The 24,934-nt window shown below is 31.7% G+C and overlaps 2 protein-coding genes across 3 annotated transcripts in view; both read left to right on the forward strand.

The window, feature by feature from the left end:
- Positions 1-261: 261 nt before the first annotated feature.
- Positions 262-24,934, forward strand: part of LOC145277780 (uncharacterized) — a 128,847-nt gene continuing 104,174 nt past the window's right edge. The window contains exon 1 of one of the 2 annotated variants that reach the window (XM_080129537.1): positions 262-405. The gene's annotated coding sequence lies outside the window, so the exon portion shown is untranslated. Of the gene's footprint in view, positions 406-6,687; positions 7,714-24,934 lie in introns of those variants that run through there. The other variant, XM_080129539.1, reaches the window with a different exon arrangement.
- On the forward strand, positions 7,725-17,342 carry LOC145277783 (deoxynucleoside triphosphate triphosphohydrolase SAMHD1-like). Its single transcript, XM_080129540.1, has one exon. The coding sequence runs from the start codon at positions 8,015-8,017 to the stop codon at positions 9,359-9,361; it is 1,347 nt and encodes a 448-aa protein (XP_079985666.1). The 5' UTR covers positions 7,725-8,014; the 3' UTR covers positions 9,362-17,342.

A 24,934-nucleotide genomic window follows, 5' to 3' on the forward strand; every position in this document is an offset into this window, starting at 1 on the left:
CATTGCAGATTCATTGTACATTTACTTTATAAATATTCCATATAATAATATTTTTCTAAATATGTTATAAACTTTCTACGATCGCTAATTCATTTGTTTTAATATATATCACTAAACAACAACTATGAACGTCGTCAGCATGAAAAAAAAAAAAAAAACTGCGACAAGTGGTTTTTTTTTTGTTGTCATTTTCAGAAAACATCCTATATTATAAGAACCAAACTGTTTCGTTTCTTATCAGGTATTTTCATTTTTCCTGTTGTTCGTAGTGTTTAGAAGAACTGGAACAAAAAAAAACTCCCATAAACACACGCACGCGCGTGCGCACACATACACACACACACACACACACACACACACACACTGATCTCTCCCACTCTAAATTCCATCCTGGAAAACGCCAGGGTAGGTTCTATTATTTTTTGTTTGTTTTGTTTTTGTTTTTTGTTTTATTCAATTTTCACCCCAAACAAGGCACAATGCCCCTTTGAAGTAGGGGGCTACTATCGGGGACATAAGTTATTAGTATACTAGATGTTTTGGCAGAGTACAAAATAGACTTTGCATTCTATTGCAGGAGTATATGGGGAGATGATCTATTCTTTTCCTTAATCCCTTTCTTACAGAAGAAAATGTTGCTAGTTATTCTTTATGCCACCGTTATTTTCATATAATGTTCAATCTTTGGTTCCTACTCTGTAAATATTTGCAACAAAAACTCATCTAGTTAGCGCCATTATCAAGAACTTTCCTTTTACATAATTAAAGCCAAATGGAACTGTCATGAAACACAATACCATGGGTCTGCTTCCCAGCTGATTACAACCTGGTTGCTTTCAAGTCGAATGTTGACAAATACTTGTTGAGCTGTCCTCTTAAGTAATATAATTCTGACCATTCCACTCATCATTTCTAACCTTCTCATAGTATTGGTCATCATCAAACTGACATTTTCATTAACCCCTATCCTTAAGTGGCCTTTGGCCTTTGTAATTAATGATATTCATATTGATAATATTCATTAATATAAAACAAGCCTAAAACTTTAGGGGTTTAGACGGTTTGTTGATAGAATGTAATAAAGGACTTCTACTGTCTGCCATGGTTCGATGGAATGGATGACATCATAAATTAAGCTTTGTGATGATTTGCCGATACTTTTAAAAGAGCGTTAAAGAAAACGAGGAGTACTCCCACAGAGAAAGCCATATAAAATTTTCTACAAGTGTATAGAATGACAATGATAATACTCCATCTTTCATGTTACCAGTGGAGGTTATGTTCATAAGAAAGATCAGAACGATTTTCGAAAGACTGCTGCTGACTTGTAAGAAACCGAAATGAAAAATAAATGTCAAAAAAGAATGTTTTCAAATTGGAGAAATATTTTTTTCTGAATGTTTAAAAACAATAAACCATGGTGAAAGGGCCAAAATGTATGCAGAAGAAACATTTAAACCAAATCAGGGAAAGATATTCTAATGCTGTTGAGGACAATATGAAAGAAGAAGAACTGATGGGTGTTGTGTTTGACACGTTCGAATTACCAGTCTCATGAAGTTTCCCAAAAGCAAACATCTAAAAAGGAAAATATATATATATATATATATATATATATATATATATATATATATATATATATATATATATATATATAACAATTTCATAGAAGTCAAGCCCAAAAGAGCAAAGGTTTAAAAAGTAGAGTATTATGGTGTAAGCTGATATATATATGCAATGAGGGACCGCTTGTGAATTTCATATTCCCATGAAACCTGCTTTAGGGTTAGTGTGGCAGTTTCATTTTTTTTTTTTTTTTCATATAGGTAGAAGAGTAATTTATGCAAGCATATGGTAACATATATTTGTTACATATTTGTTTTTTCATTTCTTTTTTTTTTTTTCAGCGCTGTTTTACAATTTGTTACTGTGCAAAGGATGACAATTCTCGTTTACTAAGAAATTCGTTCATTCTTTTCATCTCATAATTTAGGACGTGATATTTTTTTAAAATCAAAACATTAAAAAAAGAAAGCTGCGACAGATTTTTTTAATGTAATAAAGTCGATAACATTAATAATACAAAATGTAGTCTTTACGCAACTAATTAAGAGAAACCCAACAACCCCATGATAGTTTCATTAGATGAAAACATTTAAAAAAGAAGTTCGACAACTTAAGGTTATTAAGAAATTAATCTTTAACCTTAAAAAACTACCAAGAATGAAACTCTTTAATAAAACGAGAATGAAACTTTTAAATTTTTGATAAAATTGAGAAACTTTCACCTATATTTTTCACTTGTGTCCAAAGTGAAAAATACAATGAAACATGAATTATTTCAGAAGAAACCGATGACTAGACAACTGGTGGCAAGATGACCAGACAACGAGTGTGAAGCTGGCACCAGCAAGATTGTAAAAAATTGTTCCCGGCATTTAAAATCTTTTATTAATCAACTCCAGACTTCTTGAGAGCCAGCAAACGTTTAGCAAGTAGGTGCAAAAAAGTTTACTCAGGAAATAGACACTTAAACTCTAGAACGGTTACTTCGTTTACCATAATCGACCAATAAAAAAATATAAATTAGATGGAGAGTCAATACTAACTCTGATAATGGGATTTGTAACCCATGGTTTTATGGCCTTTAATTTTATGTTGTAAATAAACAACTTCTAACAAATAAATACATCTGTTAGAGTTTGTGTTCCTTGATATTTATGAATATATTTCGAAGATACACTTCATCATCAGTATGTCTTTCTTTCTTTTTTTTCCATGCTGTTGTTGGAGCATAGAATAAGTAGACTTCCGTTTGTTGTTTTTACAATAGTCTTTTTAAATGTCGGAACGGTGCGTTGGTCACCCGGAATTCACGTTAGGGTTTGTGATCCTAAGCGCTGGTTGAGTTTGAATCTAATATGTATTTATTTTATTCAGAAATATTATTTGTATCTGCAATCGCTGAATTTATATAAAGGAAACATTTATTTACATGTTAGAATCATTAAAATAAATTTTTCCAACATAAGTGTTTTCTTGTGTTGAATGTTCATAATGAAGGATGACTGGTGAGGATTCTGTGAGTATGGCACGAGGCTTGAAATTACTGACATTTTTATGATAAGAGTGCTGAACGAGAGCTTAAAATCCATGTGGCTATTTTTGAGAGAAACAGTCCGTAAACCATATAAGCAAATATGTGTGGTCGTATCATAAGAACTAGGTACTGAAGTTCATCGCACATGTTTTTAACGTCTCCCAGAGATGGAGTTTCTTTGAACACATGTTGCACTGGTAAAATTGAAGAGGAAAATGTGACATTCTTTGACATGTTGTTTAAATCTAAATAGACAGAGTCCGGTTTATGTGATGACCATGGGTGATGGTTACTTGTGGAACTGCTTCCTGGAATTTAAATTTTGGCGTTTTAATCTTTATATACAGGCTTTCTCTAACGTTCCAGCTGGTTTACTGTAATTATATGTGAGGGAGCGGAACATAGTTCTTTTTCTTTTATGTGTGCAATGGTCGCATCACAACGTCATGTTCATATGCATTATTCATACGACTGAGCATTTCAAAGCGGTGATCACTGTGAAATGTTCCTGCCAAGCATTTATTCCAGCCAAGCATAGCGGTTGCTACAGTATCAAATTGCTAAAAATTAGACCTATTGAATTGGCAGATGTTTTACTCTTAACCCCCCCCCCCCCAAAGTTTTTTTTTTTTTCATACAATTAAACTTTATATTCAACTTTTGGTTTAAATTGAATATTTTTGGAATTTTTTCGACGCTAAAATAGGACATTACTGTGATATTCGTTTTCAGCATACTCGAAAACCTGTAAAAGTCGTCATCGAGTTGGAAAGAAAGTAAGGTACTTGTACAGTTTAATCAACACATTAAAAAAGGAAAATATCGAAAAAGAAGTTTAAATTGTACGCAGTTCTCTGAAAAAATTTTTCACTTAATTTCATCAAGTAGGTTTTTTTTGGGGTTTTTTTCCATAGGGAAAAAAACAATTTATTATGATACCGAACAAAAGGTTCGATTTTTAGGAAGAAAAGCTAGTATTAAAGATGGGGAGGGAGTGACTGCGCTTTAAACTGAGTTATCTCTCCGTGGCGTGTTAAAAAAAAATTTAAAGATGTCTACCTTCAAGTCGTTGTCATAAGAACGTGTTTTGGTAAATATCCAGATACGCTATAACAGAAAACCGACCACTCTAATTTGTTTTTTTATCGGTAATTGAGGTTGCTGACAATGAATCTGATAGTCAAACTTGGAGCAAATTTACCGTTTGCATGGTATTAACTCCTGAATCCACGAACTACTTTCCACCATTTTACAGGTTCCATTTATGCTACACGGATCCGTTTACGCTAAATGACAGCTTGCTTCACCTAGCAAACTGCCTTCTCACATGGCGTATCAATAAAAAAATTACGGACTGACGTTTTTTAATGACTTACAATTAAAGAAAAGTAGAACAAATTGGGGGATCTTTTTTCTTTTTTTTTGTCTCACATAGTTTTTAATGCGGTTGACAAAAACATAAGCACCAAACATTTTTATGTTTTTCGTTCTTTTTTTTTTTGCGGGAGGGAGATTCAATTATAGAACTTATGTGGCTTAATAGGTGCTTCTGCAGTTTAGTTAACCGTTTTTCCGTAAGTAACGCATCGACATTTACCAATGAGAACACCATTTAACATTTTTCAAAGATTTTACTGTTTACATTGGGGGCACAAGCGGAGATGGGGGCGGTGTTGGGGCACGCGCGCGCCCAATGTAAACAGTAAAATCTTCGAAAAATGTTAAATGGTGTTCTAATTGGTCCCCAGACGTACCTCTCCATCGTACAGTATATCGATACACTAAGGCTGACTGGGATAGCTTCCGTACATTTATATCGGATCTACCTCTGCATCCCATGTTTAAAAAGGATGTGTCCTCTATAGTATCAGACCTGACGGAATGGTTAATTTTAGGTATAGACCGTTTCATACCCTCAAAAAAGTTCCAGCAAAGATGTATGGAAACTAAAGCCGCTTTCAGGACTGCCAGCAACCATTGTAAGAAAGTAATAAAGAACGCAAGAGAGTTGTATGCTCAGTCCGTCAAGTCCAAAGTACTTGAGCAGCGGCTTGGTTCCCACCAGTTTTGGCAAATAGCAAACAGAATCCTGAACAGAAGCGTGTGCTCTATCCCAACTATCATCAATAGACCTGAGGTAATCTCATCAGCATCAGCATAAGCCAAACTTTTTGCTAAGAACTTTGCAGCTAATTCTACTTTTTGCGACCAAGGCTGCCAACCCCCAATATTTCCTCCTGTATCAGAAAACATGCTATGTGATATACATATATCTGTACATGATGTTGCCAAACTAATCAAAAACCTTGATTCCAGTAAAGCAACAGGCCCTGACAGTATTCCAATTATAGTACTCAAAAAAATTCAACCAGAACTAGCGCCCATACTTACAAAACTGTTTAAACGTTGTCTTAAGGAGAATAGCTTCCCATCACCCTGGAAAATCTCATCAGTATGCCCTGTATTTAAGAATTCAGGTGATCGCTCATCCCCCTCTCAGTACAGGCCAATAAGTCTCCTGTGCGTCATGAGTAAGTTGCTGGAATCTGTGTTAAATACGGAAGTAATCAACTATCTCAACAAAAATAACCTTCTTAGTGACACTCAATATGGTTTCTGTTCTGCTAGATCTACAGCAGCTGTGCTTACAATTATATCTCATAGGATTAGCAAATCTCTCGACGGAGGCAACCTTTCTAGGGCAATTGCTCTTGACATATCAAAGGCCTTTGATAGGGTATGGCATAAAGGTTTATTTCACAAGATCTCTAGCTATGGTATAGCTGGAAATGTCTTCTCAATTATTAAATCATTTGTTTCTGATAGGTTCATAAGAGTAGTAGTTGAGGGGCAAAAATTAGAAGATCACAGTATTAATGCTGGAGTTCCTCAGGGGTCCATCCTGGGCCCAACTCTTTTCCTGATCTACATTAATGATCTTCCAAATCACATCCTTACATCATTTGTAGACATTTATGCTGATGACACTAACATTTATGGTAGCATGTCTAAGACAGTAAATGACCAAGTTCTCTTCGATTCTCTCTCCTCTGATCTTGAGCACGTAGTACAATGGGGAAAGGAGTGGCTGGTTACTTTTAATGCATCTAAAACCAAGCTTCTCTCTTTACATCATCAACACTCTGATCCACATCTGGCATCAATTGAAATGAATGGCTCTCGTCTTCAGGATGCCTCAAGTTTAGACAAGCTTCTGGGCTTAACCGTTACTCCTGATCTTAAATCGAACACGTACATCAAATCTGTTGCCAAGGCCACTGGAAAAATGGTGGGATCTTTCTATCAATCCAGTAGATATCTCACTGCTGATGCAATTCTCTATCTATATAAGAGCCAGGTACGTCCAAGGATGGAATACTGTTGCCGCATCTGGGCAGGAGCTGCTAGAAAGGACTTATCCTCGAGTGGCATCTTGGCCTTGATAATGTGTAAAAAAAAAAAAAAAAAAAATTGGTAAATGTCGGTGCGTTACTTTTTGAAAATTTGAAAATTCTATGTTTCAAGAAAAAAAACAATTAAATTACCCCCTCTCCCCAATTTGGAGTGCTTTCCTTTTCTTGTTTTATTTCTTTTTCAGCTAATTTTAAATTTTCCACGGAAGATTTGTACGCCATGTGTCGTGAGAAGGCAGTTTGCTAGGTGAAGCCGAAGCCGTCGTTTATGCTACAGCGCGCACGTGCGTAGCATAAACAGAAGCTGCAAAATGGTGGAAAGTAGTTCGTGGGTTCAGGGGTTAATACCATGCAAACGGTAAATTTGCCCCAAGTTTGACTATCAGCGACCTCAATTACCTATAAAAAAAAAAAAAAAAAAAATTAGATTGGTCGGTGTGTTCTGTTGTAGCGTATCTGGATATTTACCCGTGTTTTTTTTCCGCTGTAAAAAAAATAATAATAAATAAATAAAAAATACTCGATCAAATTAAGTGAATTTTTTTTTTTCGGAGATCGGCAGTCCAAAACGGATACGTACAATATAACCTTTTTTTTTTTTTTTTTTTTTCGATATTTTCATTTTTTTTAATGTCTTGATTAAACTGTGCAAGTGCCAAAAGTAAAAGTTTACCCTAACCCCTTTTTTAAACGGGAAGTGGGTGTTCAAGTTAGTAGAACGTTATAATTGAAAACTGATTTGCAACAATAAAAGTCATAAAATTTTTTTTTTTTAAATCTGAAAATTAAGTTTCTAATCGATGAGATTAACATGAAAAAAGTAATACCTGGGAGGATCACCCATTAAAACAAAAACACAACTCCCATGCGGGTGCGAGAGTACTGTAACAATACCTGTGTACAGTACAGCGCACAGCGGCCAAGATAGCGGTGAAGTATTTTTCGTTACGTGGATTAATCTTATGTAAGCGATAAAAATCATGTTTCACCGCTTCAGAACGGTGTTTGTTGTTTTTCCGACACAGACGATGTTTTTGGACTTGTTTTCACCAGAAACTGTTTTTCAACTTTTCATTAATATTTTTATGGACACAACACAAACAAAACCTTTTTCTTTTCTTTTCAGATATTGTTTTTAAAACAATAATTGATTTTTTTTTTTTGAAACAACAATTGAACTATATTTTCCAGAATATTAAGGTAATATTTTACTATTTCTAATTAAGTTTTTACGGAGTTTGACCACGCGAATAAATATTTTGCGTGTGTATTTTACGGACATTATTTATTTATTTACTAAAGGCAAAGAAACTCGAATGCCTTAGAGTCTTTTTTTTTTTTTAATTTATTGAGAAAATTTTTTTAAGATATGTAAAAAAAAAAAAACTTTCTGTAATTCTATCTCGCTCTAAAAAATAAAAAATATTAATGAAAATATCAATACAAGAACAAGAACGCTACTTTTGATTTTATCAAAAGAAAATAAAAGAACAAACAAAAAATGAATTCCGAAAAAGATTATAAAATATTTAATGATTCCGTCCACGGATGTATGGAAATGCACCCTTTATGCGTTAAAATTATAGACACGCCACAATTTCAAAGACTAAGAAATATAAAACAACTGGGACTTGTTTACTTTGTATACCCAGGGGCTTCCAATAATAGATTTGAACACAGCATCGGAACTTGCCATTTAGCAAAATTGATGATAGAGAATATCCATCAACGTCAACCTGGCCTGAGTATAACGCCTGAAGATATTCTCTGTGTCCAAATCGCCGGATTATGCCATGACTTGGGTCACGGACCGTTTTCGCACACGTATGAACATTTTATTAAACGTGCTTCACCTGATTCCAATTGGAGACATGAAGATACCTCGTTAAAGATATTTGACGATCTATACAATGAAAACAAAAACGAATTTGAAAAGTGGAAATTAAATGAAAAAGACAAAAACTTTATCAAGAATCTTATCCGTTCATCAGATGAATTGACAGACAATCCCGAAAAGACTGGAAGGGGAAAAGAAAAACAGTTCCTCTATCAAATAATCTCAAATAAAGAAAATGGAATTGATGTCGATAAATGGGATTATTTCGCCAGAGACTGCCACCATTTGGGTGTCAAAAACAACTTTGATCACCTGAGATTAATGAAGTTCGCGAGGGTGATACGACATGATGGGAGGAATATAATTGCTTACAGAGATAAAGTGGTCGAGGATATTTATAACATGTTTCACCTGAGGAGATCATTGCACAAGAACGCATACCAACACAAAGTTGTAAATTGCATTTCCGAAATGTTTATTGAGGCTCTTTTAGGTGCCAAGGACCATGTTACGCGAATTGGTTCGGATGGAAATCAAAAAGGACTCGTTGAATCTAAAGATGACATGAAAGCCTATTCACAATTGACCGACAACATTTTCGAAGAAATACTATACTCGACGTCAAAGGAATTAAAAAATTCCAGGCTCTTATTGGAAAGGATCATCAGGCGACAATTGTATTCATTTATTGGAGAAGTTCGTTCCTGCGATGACGCACCAAGTATCCAATGTATTGCTGGTGATGACAAAGAACTCGCTAACCAGTTAGTGATTTGCGAAACGGCCCTTGACTACGGTTGCAAATCCAGTAACCCTGTCAACAAAGTCTTTTTCTATTCAAAACAGTCTCCAGACGAAATTACATCAATTCCATCTAACAAAGTTTCTCACATGTTACCAAAAACCTTTTCCGAAAAATTTATGCAGGTTTTTGTAAAAGACGAATTCTTTATGGAACGAGCAAAGAGAAAATTTACGAAGTGGGAACAAAAAGAAAAATCTATTCTTTAACCAGAAAATCTCCTCAAAAGTTGCAAATGTGAAATCATTTTATCGTAAAATGGTACACAACTATTTATTTTATTTTTATTTTTTTCAGTTCGGTTTCAAATCCAAACCATTTTTATTTATTTTAAAAATCAATTTATTCTGCTTTTATGCTAAAGGCGTATATATTTTAAAATAATTAACCATTCAAAATAATTTATATTAATTTATTTTAATTTTTTATTATTAACTTAAACAACTATTTATATTGATTTTAATCAGAATAAAAACTAATAACAACCCTCAATCGGGGCTTGGTCAAGATTAAAGTGTAGTATCTGTTCTTCAGATGCTGCACTTAAGATAATTTGTACCAGTCAATGGAGGGGAAACCCTCTATACTGGGACAATTATTATTTTTGGTAACCAGAGTGACCCCTTTTAGGGGAGCTGGTTTTTACCTCACATTAAAAACGGCCTTGTGCCTAATTTGCTCAGTGGGGGAGTAAATAAACACCATCTGTTCTTCAGATGCTGCATTTCCATTTCTTGTTCTCTTTCAGTGAAGAAACAGTCCTTCACGACTGAGACAATTTTTTTATTTTTGTACCTTTTCTCCACGTTAAAAAACGACCTTGGTGTCTAACTCTGTCCCGTGGGAAGACATTGTAAATAGGTACTATAATAGGCTTTGGGGCATTTGTTTTTAGTGTCGCTTTATTTGCACACACAAAAAAGCCTATTCCCTGATTTGGGGAAAAAAAAAGTTATTTATGCTTTTTATACAATTTTTTTTTTTTTTTTTTAATATTAAAAAATTATAATAGTCCACCTAAAGCTTCAATGCATTTTATAATGCTGTCCTTAGAATTAGTGGGAAACATGAAATACGTTAGAGTTGTATCATACATATGTTACGGCCAAGTTTTAGAAATCAAATAAATTAAGATTGGATAATTAAACGGAAAGCGTATAGGTTGACATGAGATTAGCACAGTAGTCTCCAATTCATGTAACCCCAGTTGACGGTACCTAGCACAAAAGTGCACAAAATTTTATCTTAAAATAACAAAAAAAAAAAATCTTCATGGATTTTTATCTTCATATTTACATTCATAATAAGTTAAACACTTTTGGGTTCAGGGGTCGAAACATCCTGGGTTTTTTTTTTTTATTATTTGGTTTAGGAATAAAAAGTACTATACCGGGTGTTCCAAAAGTCTTGGGTACATTTGAAGTCCTCATATCTGCTTAATGTTCCCAAGACTTTTGGAACACCCTGTATAATACGTACTTGACTTTTGTCTGGTTTACATGTCTGGCTTAAAAAATATTTATTATATATGTTTCTATTTATTTTTAATTTTAGTTAACTTCTGTTTTTATGCAAAATGCGCATATATAAAATAACCATTCAAAGTAATTTATATTAATTTATTTTTTATTAACTGAAACAACTATTTATATTGATTTTAGTCAAAATAAAACTAACAACGTGCCCTCAATTGGGCTATTACGATAGATTCCCAGTCTATTTCTTGAATAGGCTTTGATCTCTTTGAAAAAATAGGAAAACAATTTAATTTTTTATATACCATGTTTTTGTTTTAATATTAAAAATTATAATATTCCCACCATAGAAAGCCTATTCTTTGAATACGTTTTGATCTCTTCGGAAAAGTGAAAAAAAAAAAAAAAAAAAAAATGATTCCAGCTTTTTTTATACCATTTTTTTATTTAATTTTTTTTTTTTTTTAATAAAAAAAATATATAATAGTGCCATCATGAAAACTTTAGTTCTTGTGCATTTTTGATACCGTACTGAAATAATAACGTTATTTTGAAAGCCATTTTTAACATGGGGAGGGGAGGGTGTTTTGTAACTATTCTGTGCTTCCATCTAACAATTGTGAAACTTGAATTTAACCTGAAAAAATTATTTAAAAATAGTACGCTATCAAAAATGCATAAGCACCAAAACTTCTATAATAATGCATTTTATAATTCATTATCATAGTAGCCTCACCATACAATATGATTATAACTCTGCCTTGTAGCAAGGCACATATTTAACGATCATGATCAGAGACCGAGAGAAAAAAATAAACTACAAATGATTTTATTACTAAATGAAGAATCATATCCATTTAAAATTCAGTTAGTATTATGCATGTAGAATTGAGAAAAGCACTTTTGAAATGTGTTAATACATGGATAAACGTGACATCAGGTAAAATTTGGTCGCCATTTCGTTTTGCTTCCGCTTATTCACATAATATCACATTTTAAGCATGCTTTACTCAATTTTATATGCATAATACTAACTGGATTTTCAAGGGCAATGATTCCTCATTTAGTAATATATAATGTAAACAACATAAAACCATTTTTAGTCTATATAGAATGTTTACTCGCATTCTTCTATGATCACAACCTGTAAAGATCATAGATGAAAGAACAATGATCCATTAAAGAAAAAGAGACAATAGAACATTGTTTCTAATCATACAATCATTATCATCCGAAGAGAAGTGCATTTGTTTTGTTTTTTTACACAATGAGTTAATCAAATATGAAAGTGATATTGTTCAATAGTCAATCACTAGCACTTAGATCGATTTTCTATGTTGCAAAAGTGCTCACATAACATGATAGCATTTAACAAACGAGTCATAAAAAAATATGAAAAAAGAAACAAAAAGAACACAGCATGGCTAATAAAATCGTGTTCTAGTGAATGAAATTAAATAGAGATGGATAAGTGAATATTGTTCACCAGTGGTACATATGTCCTCAATTTTACAGGAAAGAGGGATAAATAAAGACCTGGCAAGAGATAGGTTAGTTTGGAAGTCAATTTCTAAAAGCTGTTCTAATGCGTGCCAGCATCTGAAACAGACATTAAACTGATGAAGAAAAAGAAGGAAAGTTGAAAAATAAAAAAAAAATATAAAATTAAAATATCTTTCAAAAACATCAGAGAAACGATCTCAATGGTTGGTTGAAATGTTTGGTGCTGATTGGTTTGGAACACTCACTCGAATTGGTTGCGTATATTCGACCAATCGGAAACGGCATCTTCCTAGAGCCGGGGACCTATTCATGTTATCTTTATAAGTATCTATGCACTGTCCTTAATCAGATCTCCGACTTGCCACAGGGACTTATGTTGCATTGCCAAGATGCTAATAGTGGTCAGCATAATTTATTGTTTCTTCACTGTCAGAAACAACAAATTATGCTGATTAGTTTGTATGATCTTTTAAAAATTGATGTATTTTGTAAATAATATTAACTTACCCCCCCCCTATTTAATTTCATTCACTATAAAAGTTTGGGTTTACTTTCGACAGTCTCATAACTCTTGCTTTTCTTATTTTATACTTTAATAATCACATTCTATAAGCGATGCTTCTGATGACAAAGGAGGAAGAATTGCTGTTTTCTGGGTCAGAATCTATCCATCTCACACTTAACATTGGCTAGTTTTTGATCTTGAAGTAGTATTTAAAAAAAAATTTCTAGCTCCTTACACAAGTGGCTTCATGCCTTGTCTGGAGTAATTTCCATAAAATAACAACGATGTTCGTCCATCATTTGTGAAGATGACTGTCATCATGCAATTGTTCTGTGGATGGCTTGTTAGAACAATACAGATTTATCAGCCATACCATTGAAATGGAGTTAACACCAAAAAGCAGATAGTAATACCGATCTCATTTGAAATGCCCTAACTGTTGTCAAACAATAAAATACTGAAAGTCTATTTTTCTATTTATTATGCCTTTACAGATAGCACACGATGTATGGGGCGGGTCATCAAGTGTGTGTGCATGTGTGTGTACGTGCGTGCGTGCATGCGCATGCACTAAACCTGAAATAAAAAGAAGGAATAGAAAAATGGAAAACCAGAATGGTATCATAAGAGAAAATGATATTGATTACAGAAAGATATAAAGTTGCTTTGTAATATCAAGTGCATGTGTTAAAAAGTTCTGCAAGAAAGATTCTTGCTAATCTTGCAGTATAGTTAACAATCGAGAAAAAAAAAAATCTGACTTTTACTAAAAGCATCAAAAGTTGAATTTTCTGTCGACTTGTTTAGGTTTAATGTTCTGATTGTTTTCAAGTTTTTTTTTTTAATTCAAAATTAACTATATTGCAAGATTACCCAGGCATTATTTTTGTTTGTACGGCATAATCACATTGACACACCGGTTCTTGTTGGATCACTGAAGTTAAGTAATGTTGAACCTGGTCAGTACTGAATGGGTGATCATTTTAACTTCCAGGTGCTGTATGTGCTCTCTGCTTATCTTGGCATTGTTTCCAGTCATCCTGGACTCCTCCTTGCTACTGGACTCAAGCAGTGCCAATTTAGGAGAGGTATGGTTGAGGATTGTACAACCCTTGCCACACAATTACATACGCAACTGCCTCTACAAGGGTATCCTTTGTCTTGCAAGACTAAATGAAGGCATTGACTTTTGTTTATTCTCGTGTGCCATTTATAAGAGTTTTCATAAAAACCTAATTTTGAAATTTCAAAACATTAAAAATATGTGGAAAATGAAATTTTAATGCTTTCGTTATAAGTTATTTGTTGCATCTTTAAACTCCATACTGCAAGATAGTGGGTACGTGGGTAGAGCTATTTTTATTTGCATAAGGTTTGAGAAGAATAAGGTTTGAGAAGAATAAAGTCTTTTAGATTAAGCTGACATGTAGGCAGATCTGTGGAATCTCGGTTAATGTAAGGCAAATTTAAGTTGCTATTTTTTTTTTTTTTAGTGTGTGAGTATGGGATCCCTATGGAACTAAATCAGTCTGACATGATGACTCGTTACTTTTATGTGATATTATTTTCCTTGTGGTATTTATAGGTGGGTGATTCAACTAAGTTTTTCTATCCCTTTTTATATCTATAGGAAGGCTTTAACAATGTTGGGAAAAGTAAATTATCAAATGTATTTCTTCAAGTATTGACGGTCATGTGAACCATCGATGCAGACGTGGGTGAATATACATCACATAACCTGCATATTCAATCAGAATTCTTGTTTTTATTCATCCTTGATCTCCTCCCACACATCTTGTTATGTTTTATGTAATTAATAATCACATTTTAACTTTTAATGAACAAAAACCTTATGTTTTGATCAAAATTCATTACATGATTTTGATCCTAGAAAAGGTCTAAAATTTAAAGCTTAACAGGTCTTAGGAGAAATTGAAATTTAAGGAATCTTGCTTAGTTGATATTCAGTAATAGATCAAATTCTGTGCAAATCTGATAGATTTGAATTTTTAAATAGAAGCTTATGCTTTCCTAAAATCCCTTTAAAATACTAAAATGAACTTTGGGGAATATTTATTAATTAATGTCAAATAGCTATTATTAAAATTTCACAAAAATCGGAGGTATCTGAATTTTCACGAAAGGCCTACATCTCCATTTTACCCTGTTGTATAAAATTAAATTGAACTAAGGATAGCTAATGCCTAGTTTCAAAATTCATAATGACCAATTAATTAGTTTAGTAGTGATTTGTGTATATGCAGATATATAAACATATCTACATTTATAAAAAAAAAAACAACAACAATATTACATTAATGTATAACTAGCGGGACCTGTGGAAATTCTACAGATCACTCTTTCATATGTAATGGTGGCATTCTGTGAATGTTTAGCATAAATGGAGACGCCCTGATATTATTGTAGTTTTTATTTAAACTGCACAAGTATTTATCTAGTAGGGACGCCTGGCGTAGACCGGTCGTAAAATATGCTTAAATATGATATTTTAATTTATGCAGATTTCGTACATATTATAGTCAATTTTTCTATCGATTCTTATATATTATAAAGTTGTGATTTAAAAAATATATATATATATATCCATATGACTTGGGTACATCAGCTTGAAGCAAGACCGAAACCAAAACTTATCAAGAATTCTTGGTAAAATTATTTATTACAAGAAGTGAAAGATCATAACAATTAAACGACAGTCACTTGAAAGAAAAAAGATGTAAGCGTGACACAGAAACGCTATCATATTAATATATAGATTTCTTAACTTTGACATTACTTGATAAAGCAGTTGACATTCATTTTGCCAACTACTCTTCATCCTTTATGATGTCATCCATTTTCAAGTAAAATGTTTATATAAAATAAAATATGCATCAAGTGCGCTTGAAAGTCAAATCACAACGTAATAATATGAGGAAAATTAAAAAGATATTTTACTCGTTTGAAATTTATAGTTTAAATATATTTCAGAGCCAAACTCCATCCTCAGTATGTTGTTTTGTTTCTCTTTTTCTTTTTTCTCTTCTTTTTTCTCTTTTTCTTTTTCTCTTCTTCTTTCTTGCCATGTTGTAAAGTTGGAGAAAGAAAAGTCTGTTTGCAAAGAGCTGCGTGTTGTATCTCAGCAGTTGTATTTTGAAATGTTGGAACTGTGTGTTGGCAACACAAGATTAACGTCATGGGTGCGAGTTCCAGTATAGAAACGTTGATTTAATTTGAATAAAATAAAATATGCATCAAGTGCGCTTGGTTCCGAAATATATTTAACTTGTAAATTTCAAACGAATAAAATATTTTTTTTATTTTCCTAATATTACGTTGTGATTTGGCTTTCAAGCGCATTTGATGCATATTTTATTTTATTCAAATTAAATCAACGTTAATGGAACTCACACTCTTGACGTTTAAATTGTTTATATTTCCTTCTTGATAAGAGATGTTACAAATAGATGACGTCATCTACTTAAACATCGGGGCGTGGGGGGGGATCCTTTATGATATCATGAATGCAGAAGTAATGAAAGGATGATGGCATTCATTAAAACAGAACATAGGCGTGTCCAGTATTTATTATAGAATGTTGGATATCTACACACACGCGTTTTTGTGTACAGGGATATTGCTTAAACTAATCAGTAGATCATTATGAAATTTGAAATATATATTTTAGGCACACGGTGAGTAACATGGGTAGATTATTTTGTAAATATTAACAATTAGGAGAGTGCATATATATGAAGTTTTTTTTTGTTTTGTTTTTATGAACCGGCCATTATGAATTTTGGAATATATATTCTCAACAACCCGATGAGTAATATGGACATATTTATTTTTTGTAAGCACTGCCATTTTATGGGATGGCGTTTGCTCATCCAAACTCGCATCTATCTTCCAAATTCTTTTAAAGTAAGTTAGATACAAAATATTTAACAGAGAATATTGCTTTACATTAAAATTTTTAAAAGGATTCATGGGCACACGTGAACATCAATATGTATGTGCTCGGTGAAATCTTAAATTATTGAAATAATGAATTATGGGATTATATATTCTGAGCAATGGGGTAAGTAACATAGATAAATTTTTTATAAACTTTCCCATTTAGTAGTGTGCCAACAAAACTATACCACACCCGTCAAAGAAAGAAAAAGCATTAAAAATTTTAAACTAATGCTATATGTATTGCTTATATTTGTCCTGGGACAAGTATTGTGCATATGTACATTCCAATTTTGATTAAATAGAAAATCATAAAGAGTAATTTTGCAAACACGGGTTGCTCAATATTCAGTGATAGGTGTGTGTGTGTGTGTGTGTTTGTTTGTTTTTTGTTTGTTTTTATTTTATTTTATAGCCTACTGTCTAGACCGGGGGTGTCAAGGAGATATATAAATAACTACAACTTCTAAAATAATAGTAATGTGCAGATAACTTAGGCATCCTTTCAACTAGATGTAACTCAGCATTTGCCCAGTTTTCTCCGTAGCATGACATTAACAGCTGAATAATATCAAGCGTTGCGAATGAAATCATAACAATGCTACGTAAAAGAAAATAGTAAAATTTTAAATGTAGAAACATCAACAGGATAAAAGCAAAAACCTACCATAATTTTTTAATTTTTATTAATTGTGTGAAGAAAAAGTTGTTGTTTTTTTTGTGTTAAATAAATAATTTTTAAGCAAAATGTTTTTTCTTTTTCTTTTTTTTTCTTTTTTTTTTCAAATAAATAATTATTAGAATTTTTTTTTCCCTCAATAAATAATTTAAAGCAAATTTTTAGTTTTTGATAATTTTTTTCTTTTTTGTCAAGTATATTTTTTATGAAGGAAAATTGAAACAAATTTTTTTTTTCTTTTTGGTGGGGTGGTGGAGTATGTTTTTCAAGCATTTTTTTTATGAAACAACAGAAGTGGGTGGGTTGGGCTATTTTTTTTTTTTTTTTTTTGTCGATTCAACTGGGAATCATTGGAATCCTTCTTTTTTTCTTTTTTTTTTTTTTCTAATGCCAAGAAAATTTCCTTAGGAAGATGTTTTTTATATGGAGACAAACGAATCGCTACCAAATTTTTGTTTCCACATAAACTCTAACAGATAGGTGCACAAAAGCTTCCAGCTGATTCTGCATTCTTGTTTGTTGTGCTGTTTGGCCTCCTCCCACATTCGCTCCACATGACTTGTAGTTGTCTGCATTTCAGGATCTATGAAGGAGGTTTTTATTTGTTGCCATCTTAAACGCCCACAGGTATATCAGTTTGATAATACACATGAGTTTCAGCTGTGATTTTTGCAAAGAAAGTCCTGATCCAGATTGCTGTCCACTGTCGACATTTAACATTCCCACATCTCCAACCATCGCCGTCTGTTACGCTCCCTCTTTTTGCTAAAATGCATTCATGGCCACAGTTTGCACATTTTATCAATTTTGCCATTAGTTTATTAATCAAATTACAGCGTCCGGTGTCTGGAGCTGTTGTGCCAAGATGGTCAAATTCATTTTTTTCATATCTTCTCTACTCTTCCTGACTTGCATTTAAGAAATGGTGGATTTTTTTTTTCCTCTTCTGATTGGTATCCAAATTCTCATCTGCTGCATGTGCACGTGCGTAACTCGGTTCAAAGAATGCATAAATACCAAAAATTTTAAACTAATGCTCTATGTATTGCTTATATTCGTCCTGGGACGGGTAGTGTGCATATGCACATTCCAATTTTGATCAAATAGTGTATGTTTTAACCAACTGTCTAGACCCGGAGTGTAAAGGAGATATATAAATAACAACTAAAATAATAATTATGTGCAAATAAAATTCTCTTAAGTTTTTCATTACATAGAGTGCTCCAAAACTATGCAAACTCATTGTCTTATATGTTGAAGCGTTTTGGTAACTAACTAAATACTGCCTCTTTTTTTATTATCATGTATCATTTTTATTTTAATTCAATTTTTTAGATTTTGTCCATAAAAAACAAAATCCTCCGCCATTCTTTTTAAAATCAAAATTATATAAATAATATTCAAATGAGAAGATATCTTAGCTCAGGATGAGGCTGTTTTTAAATTTAAAGAGATTGAGTTGAGCAAAGAAGTCATTTTTTTTTTTTTTTTTTTTTTTTGTGTAGAACTCTGGAACTAGCAAACAAACCTTACATATCATAATTTAATGTGATATCAAGTTGGTTATGGCAAAAAGTACTCTATTATTTGTTTACTTAGGGTCACCAGATGAAAATAGGGCATTTTGTTATTCTTACTGGTAGTTGTTTGAAAAACAACACTGAAACTAAATCAAACGGTCAGCCAGCTTTCTTGCTTTCTTTCGTCTTTTCGATCAGTTACACAAGTGTGTGCGTGTATGTGTGAGAAAGAGAGAGGGGTGTTTTTTTTTTTGCTTTTTTATAAATATAACTTGTTTTCTAGACCTTGGCTGATGGGAAAACCAGAGAACCCTGCTAGTATAATATAAAAGCTATGATGTTTCATAGACATTTTAAATAATATATTTTATAAACCTATAAAAATGTCAATAATCGAATATTAATTTATACATTTCAAAATTGCAGATGATTTTAATATATTATGGATAACAAAATCGTCTGAATCATTGCTTTATGACTTATTGAGCTCACTACTAAGTTACGCCCCTTTTCCTGCAGAAAGTATGGATGATCACTAGCATAATAAAACTAGACAGTTTTTAAATATTGGTAAATTTTTCAATTTGATTTTTCAAACTATATTAATATTTCCATTTTCATATTTCAGCAACACTAAAATTGAGATACTATGATAAATTATTGGTCCCCTGACAAAAGGAGGGTGGACCTATAAATTCACCTTTGTCCGTTCATCTGTTCGCACTTTTCTCAATAACTACGCCTTGGAATTTTTTAAAATTTTGCACAAGCATTAAACATGATATGAGTAAAAAAGTAATGGAACAGATTTTCCGGGAAATATTCCGGTTGATCCCCTAGGGGTGCCTTTCGGGTTAAAATGGCTAAAATTAACACTTGTGTGTTTATTTAAAAAAAAATTGATGCTTTGGATTTTTATAAAACTTTCTGAAAAGTTGTAACTAACTAATTTCTGTATAATTTTGTTTGTCTATACTTCATGATAACTCTTGGGTGTGCCCTAGGGGCTCTTTTAGGGCTAATAAAAACACTTCATTTTGGGGACTATTCTACCATATTTATCCAAAATTTTCTGTGTATGTCTAGTTAGCAGCTTTGCATGGTGCTGCACTCAAATTCAAATATTGGGCTTTGGGGACTTTTGGGGTTAAATGGCGGGGACAAATGATGGACTTAGTCATTTCTTTTTTTGCATGGTGCAGAACTCAAATTTAAATATGTTAAGGCCTAAAACTGCACCGTTTGTTCATTTTCACAAGAATTTTACATCCCCTGGGGACTTTGGGAGCTAAATGGGTGAGGGGCCAAATGCTGAACTTGGTCATTTTTTTATGCCGCGTTCACTGTGCACTCACGGGAGACCATGCATCCTTCACTTGTTTTTGTTATTAATCTTTGAATTTTTTTCTTTGAATTAGTCATAGTAACTAGGAGCAAAGTGTAGTACCTGTTCTGAAACTGCATTTTTGTCATTAATCAATGAAGGTGAAATCCTTCTAGACTGAGGCAGTTTTAGTTTTTGTCCCAATATAGAGTACTCCTTTTGAGGGAACTGGATTTTCCCCACATTACGAACCGACTTTGTGTCTAACTCTGCACTTGAAGGGGGGGGTGCAAGTAAATAGATACTGTTGTGGTGTGATTACTCATTAGCACTTTTAGCATAAACTCGTTTATGAACAAAATAATAACTGCTACTTGTAATTTGTTTTATTTTATACCCAAAATGATATTAAAAGATGTTTGTTTCAAAATGAAAAAAAAGAGTATATGAAATAATTCAGAAACATAGGCAACTTGAAGTCTGGCTGTACGGGTGACTGAGGAAAACCTTGATTTGAAGTAAAAATAGTCCAGTTACCAAACCAGATTTACTGTTTTATTATAAAATAAACAAATTGGCATGAAAGAAAATATATGAAACTTTTTTATACAATTTTATTTTATGTATATTTTACAAAAATAAGTAATACTTGATTAAATTTTGCATAAAATAATAAATAGAATACTATTGTTTTTACTGTTAATTGCTGTTTATTGAAAAAATAGAATACAATGTATTATTATGAAAATATAGTACTTTATTAAATATTTTTTGTTTCTTTTTATTTATTATCAAAATAGAATACAATGTTTTTATTTATTTTATTTTTTTGTATTAAAAGTTACAAAAGTTTCACACATTTTCTTACCACTGAACCGAAGTCCTAATGGTAAGATTCTAAAATTACCTATTAAAAAGGGTTAACTACCTTTAAATGGTGGACTGGCTCAGAAATGAGGGAGGGCGAATCATTTTACACTAAAATTTTTTATTTGAAACAAATTCTCCACTCTAAAATTTTAAAATAGTATTTTTTGGAGGAGGAGGTGTTGTTAAACCAAATTTTTTGCGTTGTTCATATGTAATCATTTAATAATGTAGAACTTAATTTTTTTTCGATGGAATTGAGCAATAGATGTTATCCAATCATTTATTTTTGTTTATTTTGTGTGTGTGCATGAACATTTCTTTTTGATTGAAATATTTTTTAAGCAAAAATACTTTGGGTGTAAAAAAAAAAAACAAAAAAAAAACTTGTGTATGGTTGCCAGCGAATTTAAACTAAAACAGAAAGTCTGGTTTGGTAAGTGGAACTTTTGTACCAGTGGCGGCTCGTGCATGGCGCTGTGGGACTGCAGCACCCCCAAGTTATTTCTACACAATATTAATGATAAAATTAAAAATAATACGTTTGTTTTTTTATTATTATATATATTTTTTTCTATGTGTACATTATAAAATCATTAAGTTTAATGTTGGTATGTCCAAATTCATATAAAAACAAAAATAAAACTTGCTTGGAGCTGTCAAATTCACAGTTACACTTTCTTAGTGAAATTCTCTTGTGCGCATGTGCGCTTTAGACGCTTTAGACGCTATAGACAGCCGATGAAATCTGCTTGAAGAACTGTCGCTTGTCGCAGTTCCGTGTCGTGAAATTCGTTGTTTGCTTAGAGTGTGCGCCTGTATAAATATAAACTTGTTATTGAAAAAAACAAAAAAAAAAAAAAAAAAGAGGTTTATTTATAATTTTTTATTAATTGTTATTAAAATCTGCATATAACATGTTCTTGTACATAAAATATTGTGCCTTTTCTTTTTTTTTTTTTTTTAAATACGCACACTTTTAGCGTTGCGATTTAATTCGGTAGCAGACGGAAATATATAATATGCAGAAACTGTTTTTTTTTTTTTTTTTTTTGTTTTTTAATTAAAAGTATTCGGGAATTTAACAGTGAAGCCAACACGCGACTAAGGGTAAACATCAAATAAATACAATAAATAAATCTTACCATAAAAATAAAGTTACTTTTCCATCTACCTGCCTTTTTGTTTGTTCGTTTTAAGTAGTTTTAAATGTTATTTATGTTGCAACAACTGAACTTTACAAAAAAAAAAACTGTTTACATTTTTTCCTAGAAGCAAACAAGCGAAGAAACAGTTTATGTTGAAAATACATTTTAGTTAGAAATCTTTTTAACTTTTATGTTTTAGATATAAAAAAAATAGCATTTATTTGCCCCCAACGAAGACAATGTTAAAAGTTTTACACTTTGAAAAATGGATTTTTTACACAAGGTTTTTAAATTAAAATGTGTGTGTAAGTAAAAAAAAATATTAAAAAAAACAGTTTTTATAATTATGCATTTTTAAACTTTACATTGAATTTGTTTGTAGATGGAGCAGATAATACGCATTAAAAAAAAAGTAATTAGAAATCCTTCTGGACTGAGACAATTTTAATTTTTGGTTTTCTTTGGGGAGAAAGCTACATTAAAATTCGATGTTTTATAATGCTTATATATGACATCCTATTTTCTTATAATAAATCTCCACTTTATGTCGATTTTTACCGGCATGGGAAGGTCAGTAAATAGCCAAGTTTGTTTGTTCTTTTTATATAAAATGCAAATTGTTAAGATTTGTAAATAAAATTTTGTATTTTTAAATATTTTTGTTTGTTTGCTCACTATATAAAAATGTAAACTTTTTTATTTTGTATTTTATTTACAAATACGGTTTGTTATAAATACATTTTTAAAAATAACTTTTCTAAATAAAACTCTTATTAAATAAAACGCTATTTTCAAATAGTAAACTCCTAAATTAACCCTCGTAGGGAGGCAAGTAAATTTCAAAGTTTTTCTTTTTTGTTTTTATACAAAAATAAGTTATTTTTAAAAATGTTTTTCGTTTGTTTGCAAAAAAAAGCGCAAACGTTTATTTAATCTGAAAAGTTTAAAAGGAATAAATGTATATATTATTTTTTATTATTCTGTAAAATGTACACAATTAAAAAAAATATTTTTAATAAAAAAGTTTTTGCGTATTATCCATTTCAGATTGATTATTTGTCTTTGTTATATATTTGAATATTTATTTGGATGTTTGTTTATTATTTGATTAAATATTTATTTATATATTCGAATTTCTTTTACACGATATTAAAAAAAATACGTAAAATTTTTGAAGCAGCAGCACCCCCACTAATCTCAGGCACGAGTCGCCACTGTTTTGTACATTTTCAACTGACACTGGTCTAAGTCGCCTTTACTTGTGAATTAGCTTTTCTTTTTTTTTTTTATTGGATCAAATAGATTTGAGGCATTCCCAGAGCGAGTGATATTTGAAAAAGCCTATTTTGCTGTAGCACTAACTTTTTAACTGTCAGTGGAATTATGACCAAAACAATACAGAATATTAAAAAAAATTAAGTTTTACTAATAGCCTGAAAAAAGTACATAGTTTTGTTTATAAGCATGTTTTGTTATATACACATTCTAATTTAATTTAATTACTAAAAATTTTTATTTGTAAAACGTTTTTGTTTTATATAAAAAAAAAATAGCCGGGGTGCCCGGGTGTTTGGAGGTGTGTGTTGAGCAAAAAAAAAAAGTGGTAGTAGGCAGGAAAGCTCGAACCCGCATCACAAAGGAGGAAAAGAACATGAAAAAAAAAAAAAAAATGTGACGTCTTTGTCGCTGTGCACATCACCAAATCGGAAGTTACAAAAGTCAAACTTTTAAGGCTGGTCAATCAAAAAGAGTAGATGACTTTCGAAAATATCGGCAAAGAAAGCGACCTCCTCTTTGTAGAAACGTGCCCAGTTGAGGGTGAAAGAATGAATGTTTTTAGCCAATTTTTCAATATTTGCCGTCCGAAATGTTGAGCTTCAAAACTATAACCGATCTCGTGAAAATCCGTCATCTCTGTCAAAAGTTTTAGGCAGACATACAAACATACATACATACATTTGAACAGACAGGTGAGATTTATATTATAGACTAGCGGGGGTACCCGGGTGTTTGGAGGTGTGTGTGGTGTTAAATAAAAAAGAAACCGGGGGGGACGGGAACTATTTCACTAAGACATTAGCATACAGTGAGCACCCACTTTTTGACCACTTTAGCTACCTATTTCATATGTTTGTTTTTGCTTATTTTCATTAATTATCATAGGAAAACATGAATTAAAAAAAGTTTTAAACTAAAATATATGCCTACAGAATCTAGAAATTAAATAATTTAAGATAAAGTAAAAACAAAAACAGATGAATTAAAATCTTTGTATGAAAAAATTAAATGGAAAAGTTTTAAACTTTCAAAAAAATGAAAATGGAAGAAAAACTAAAGCCAAAAGATAAGTTTTTTTTTCTTTTTTTTAATTAAAGAATCATACTAAAATCTTTTGAACTTATTTAATAAATATTACATTTCACTCTGCAATTAGCGTCACATACTTTTCCAGAGAATTCATTGTCAAGCCCAAATATCAGCTTTTTATTTTTATCGGATATTGTGCTGCAGTTTGTGCATATTACATTTGCATGAAATCTCTTGATTTTTAATTCTATTAAGGTCAAAATCAGAGGGGAGGAAAATGAGTTCATTTTATATATATTATTATAATCTCTATATAAATAAAATGAACTCATTTTTTCCCGTCTGATTTTGACATTAATAGGATTAAAAATCAAGATATTTCATGCAAATATAATATGCACAAACGGCAGAACAATATCTGAGGTGTATTATAGGCTTATTATTTCTCAAATTCCTCGATAATCTTAGATTTCTATACTTTTTCTGCTGAGAAGTCA

This window comes from Euprymna scolopes, chromosome 6 (genome assembly GCF_053919585.1).
Source record: "Euprymna scolopes isolate OS-2025 chromosome 6, ASM5391958v1, whole genome shotgun sequence".
Classification (NCBI taxonomy): Eukaryota; Metazoa; Mollusca; class Cephalopoda; order Sepiida; family Sepiolidae; genus Euprymna; species Euprymna scolopes.

What these genes read in the sequence shown, in the direction of transcription:
- LOC145277783 (XM_080129540.1), top strand. Translation starts at nt 8,015, where the DNA reads ATGAATTCCGAAAAAGATTATAAAATATTTAATGATTCCGTCCACGGA.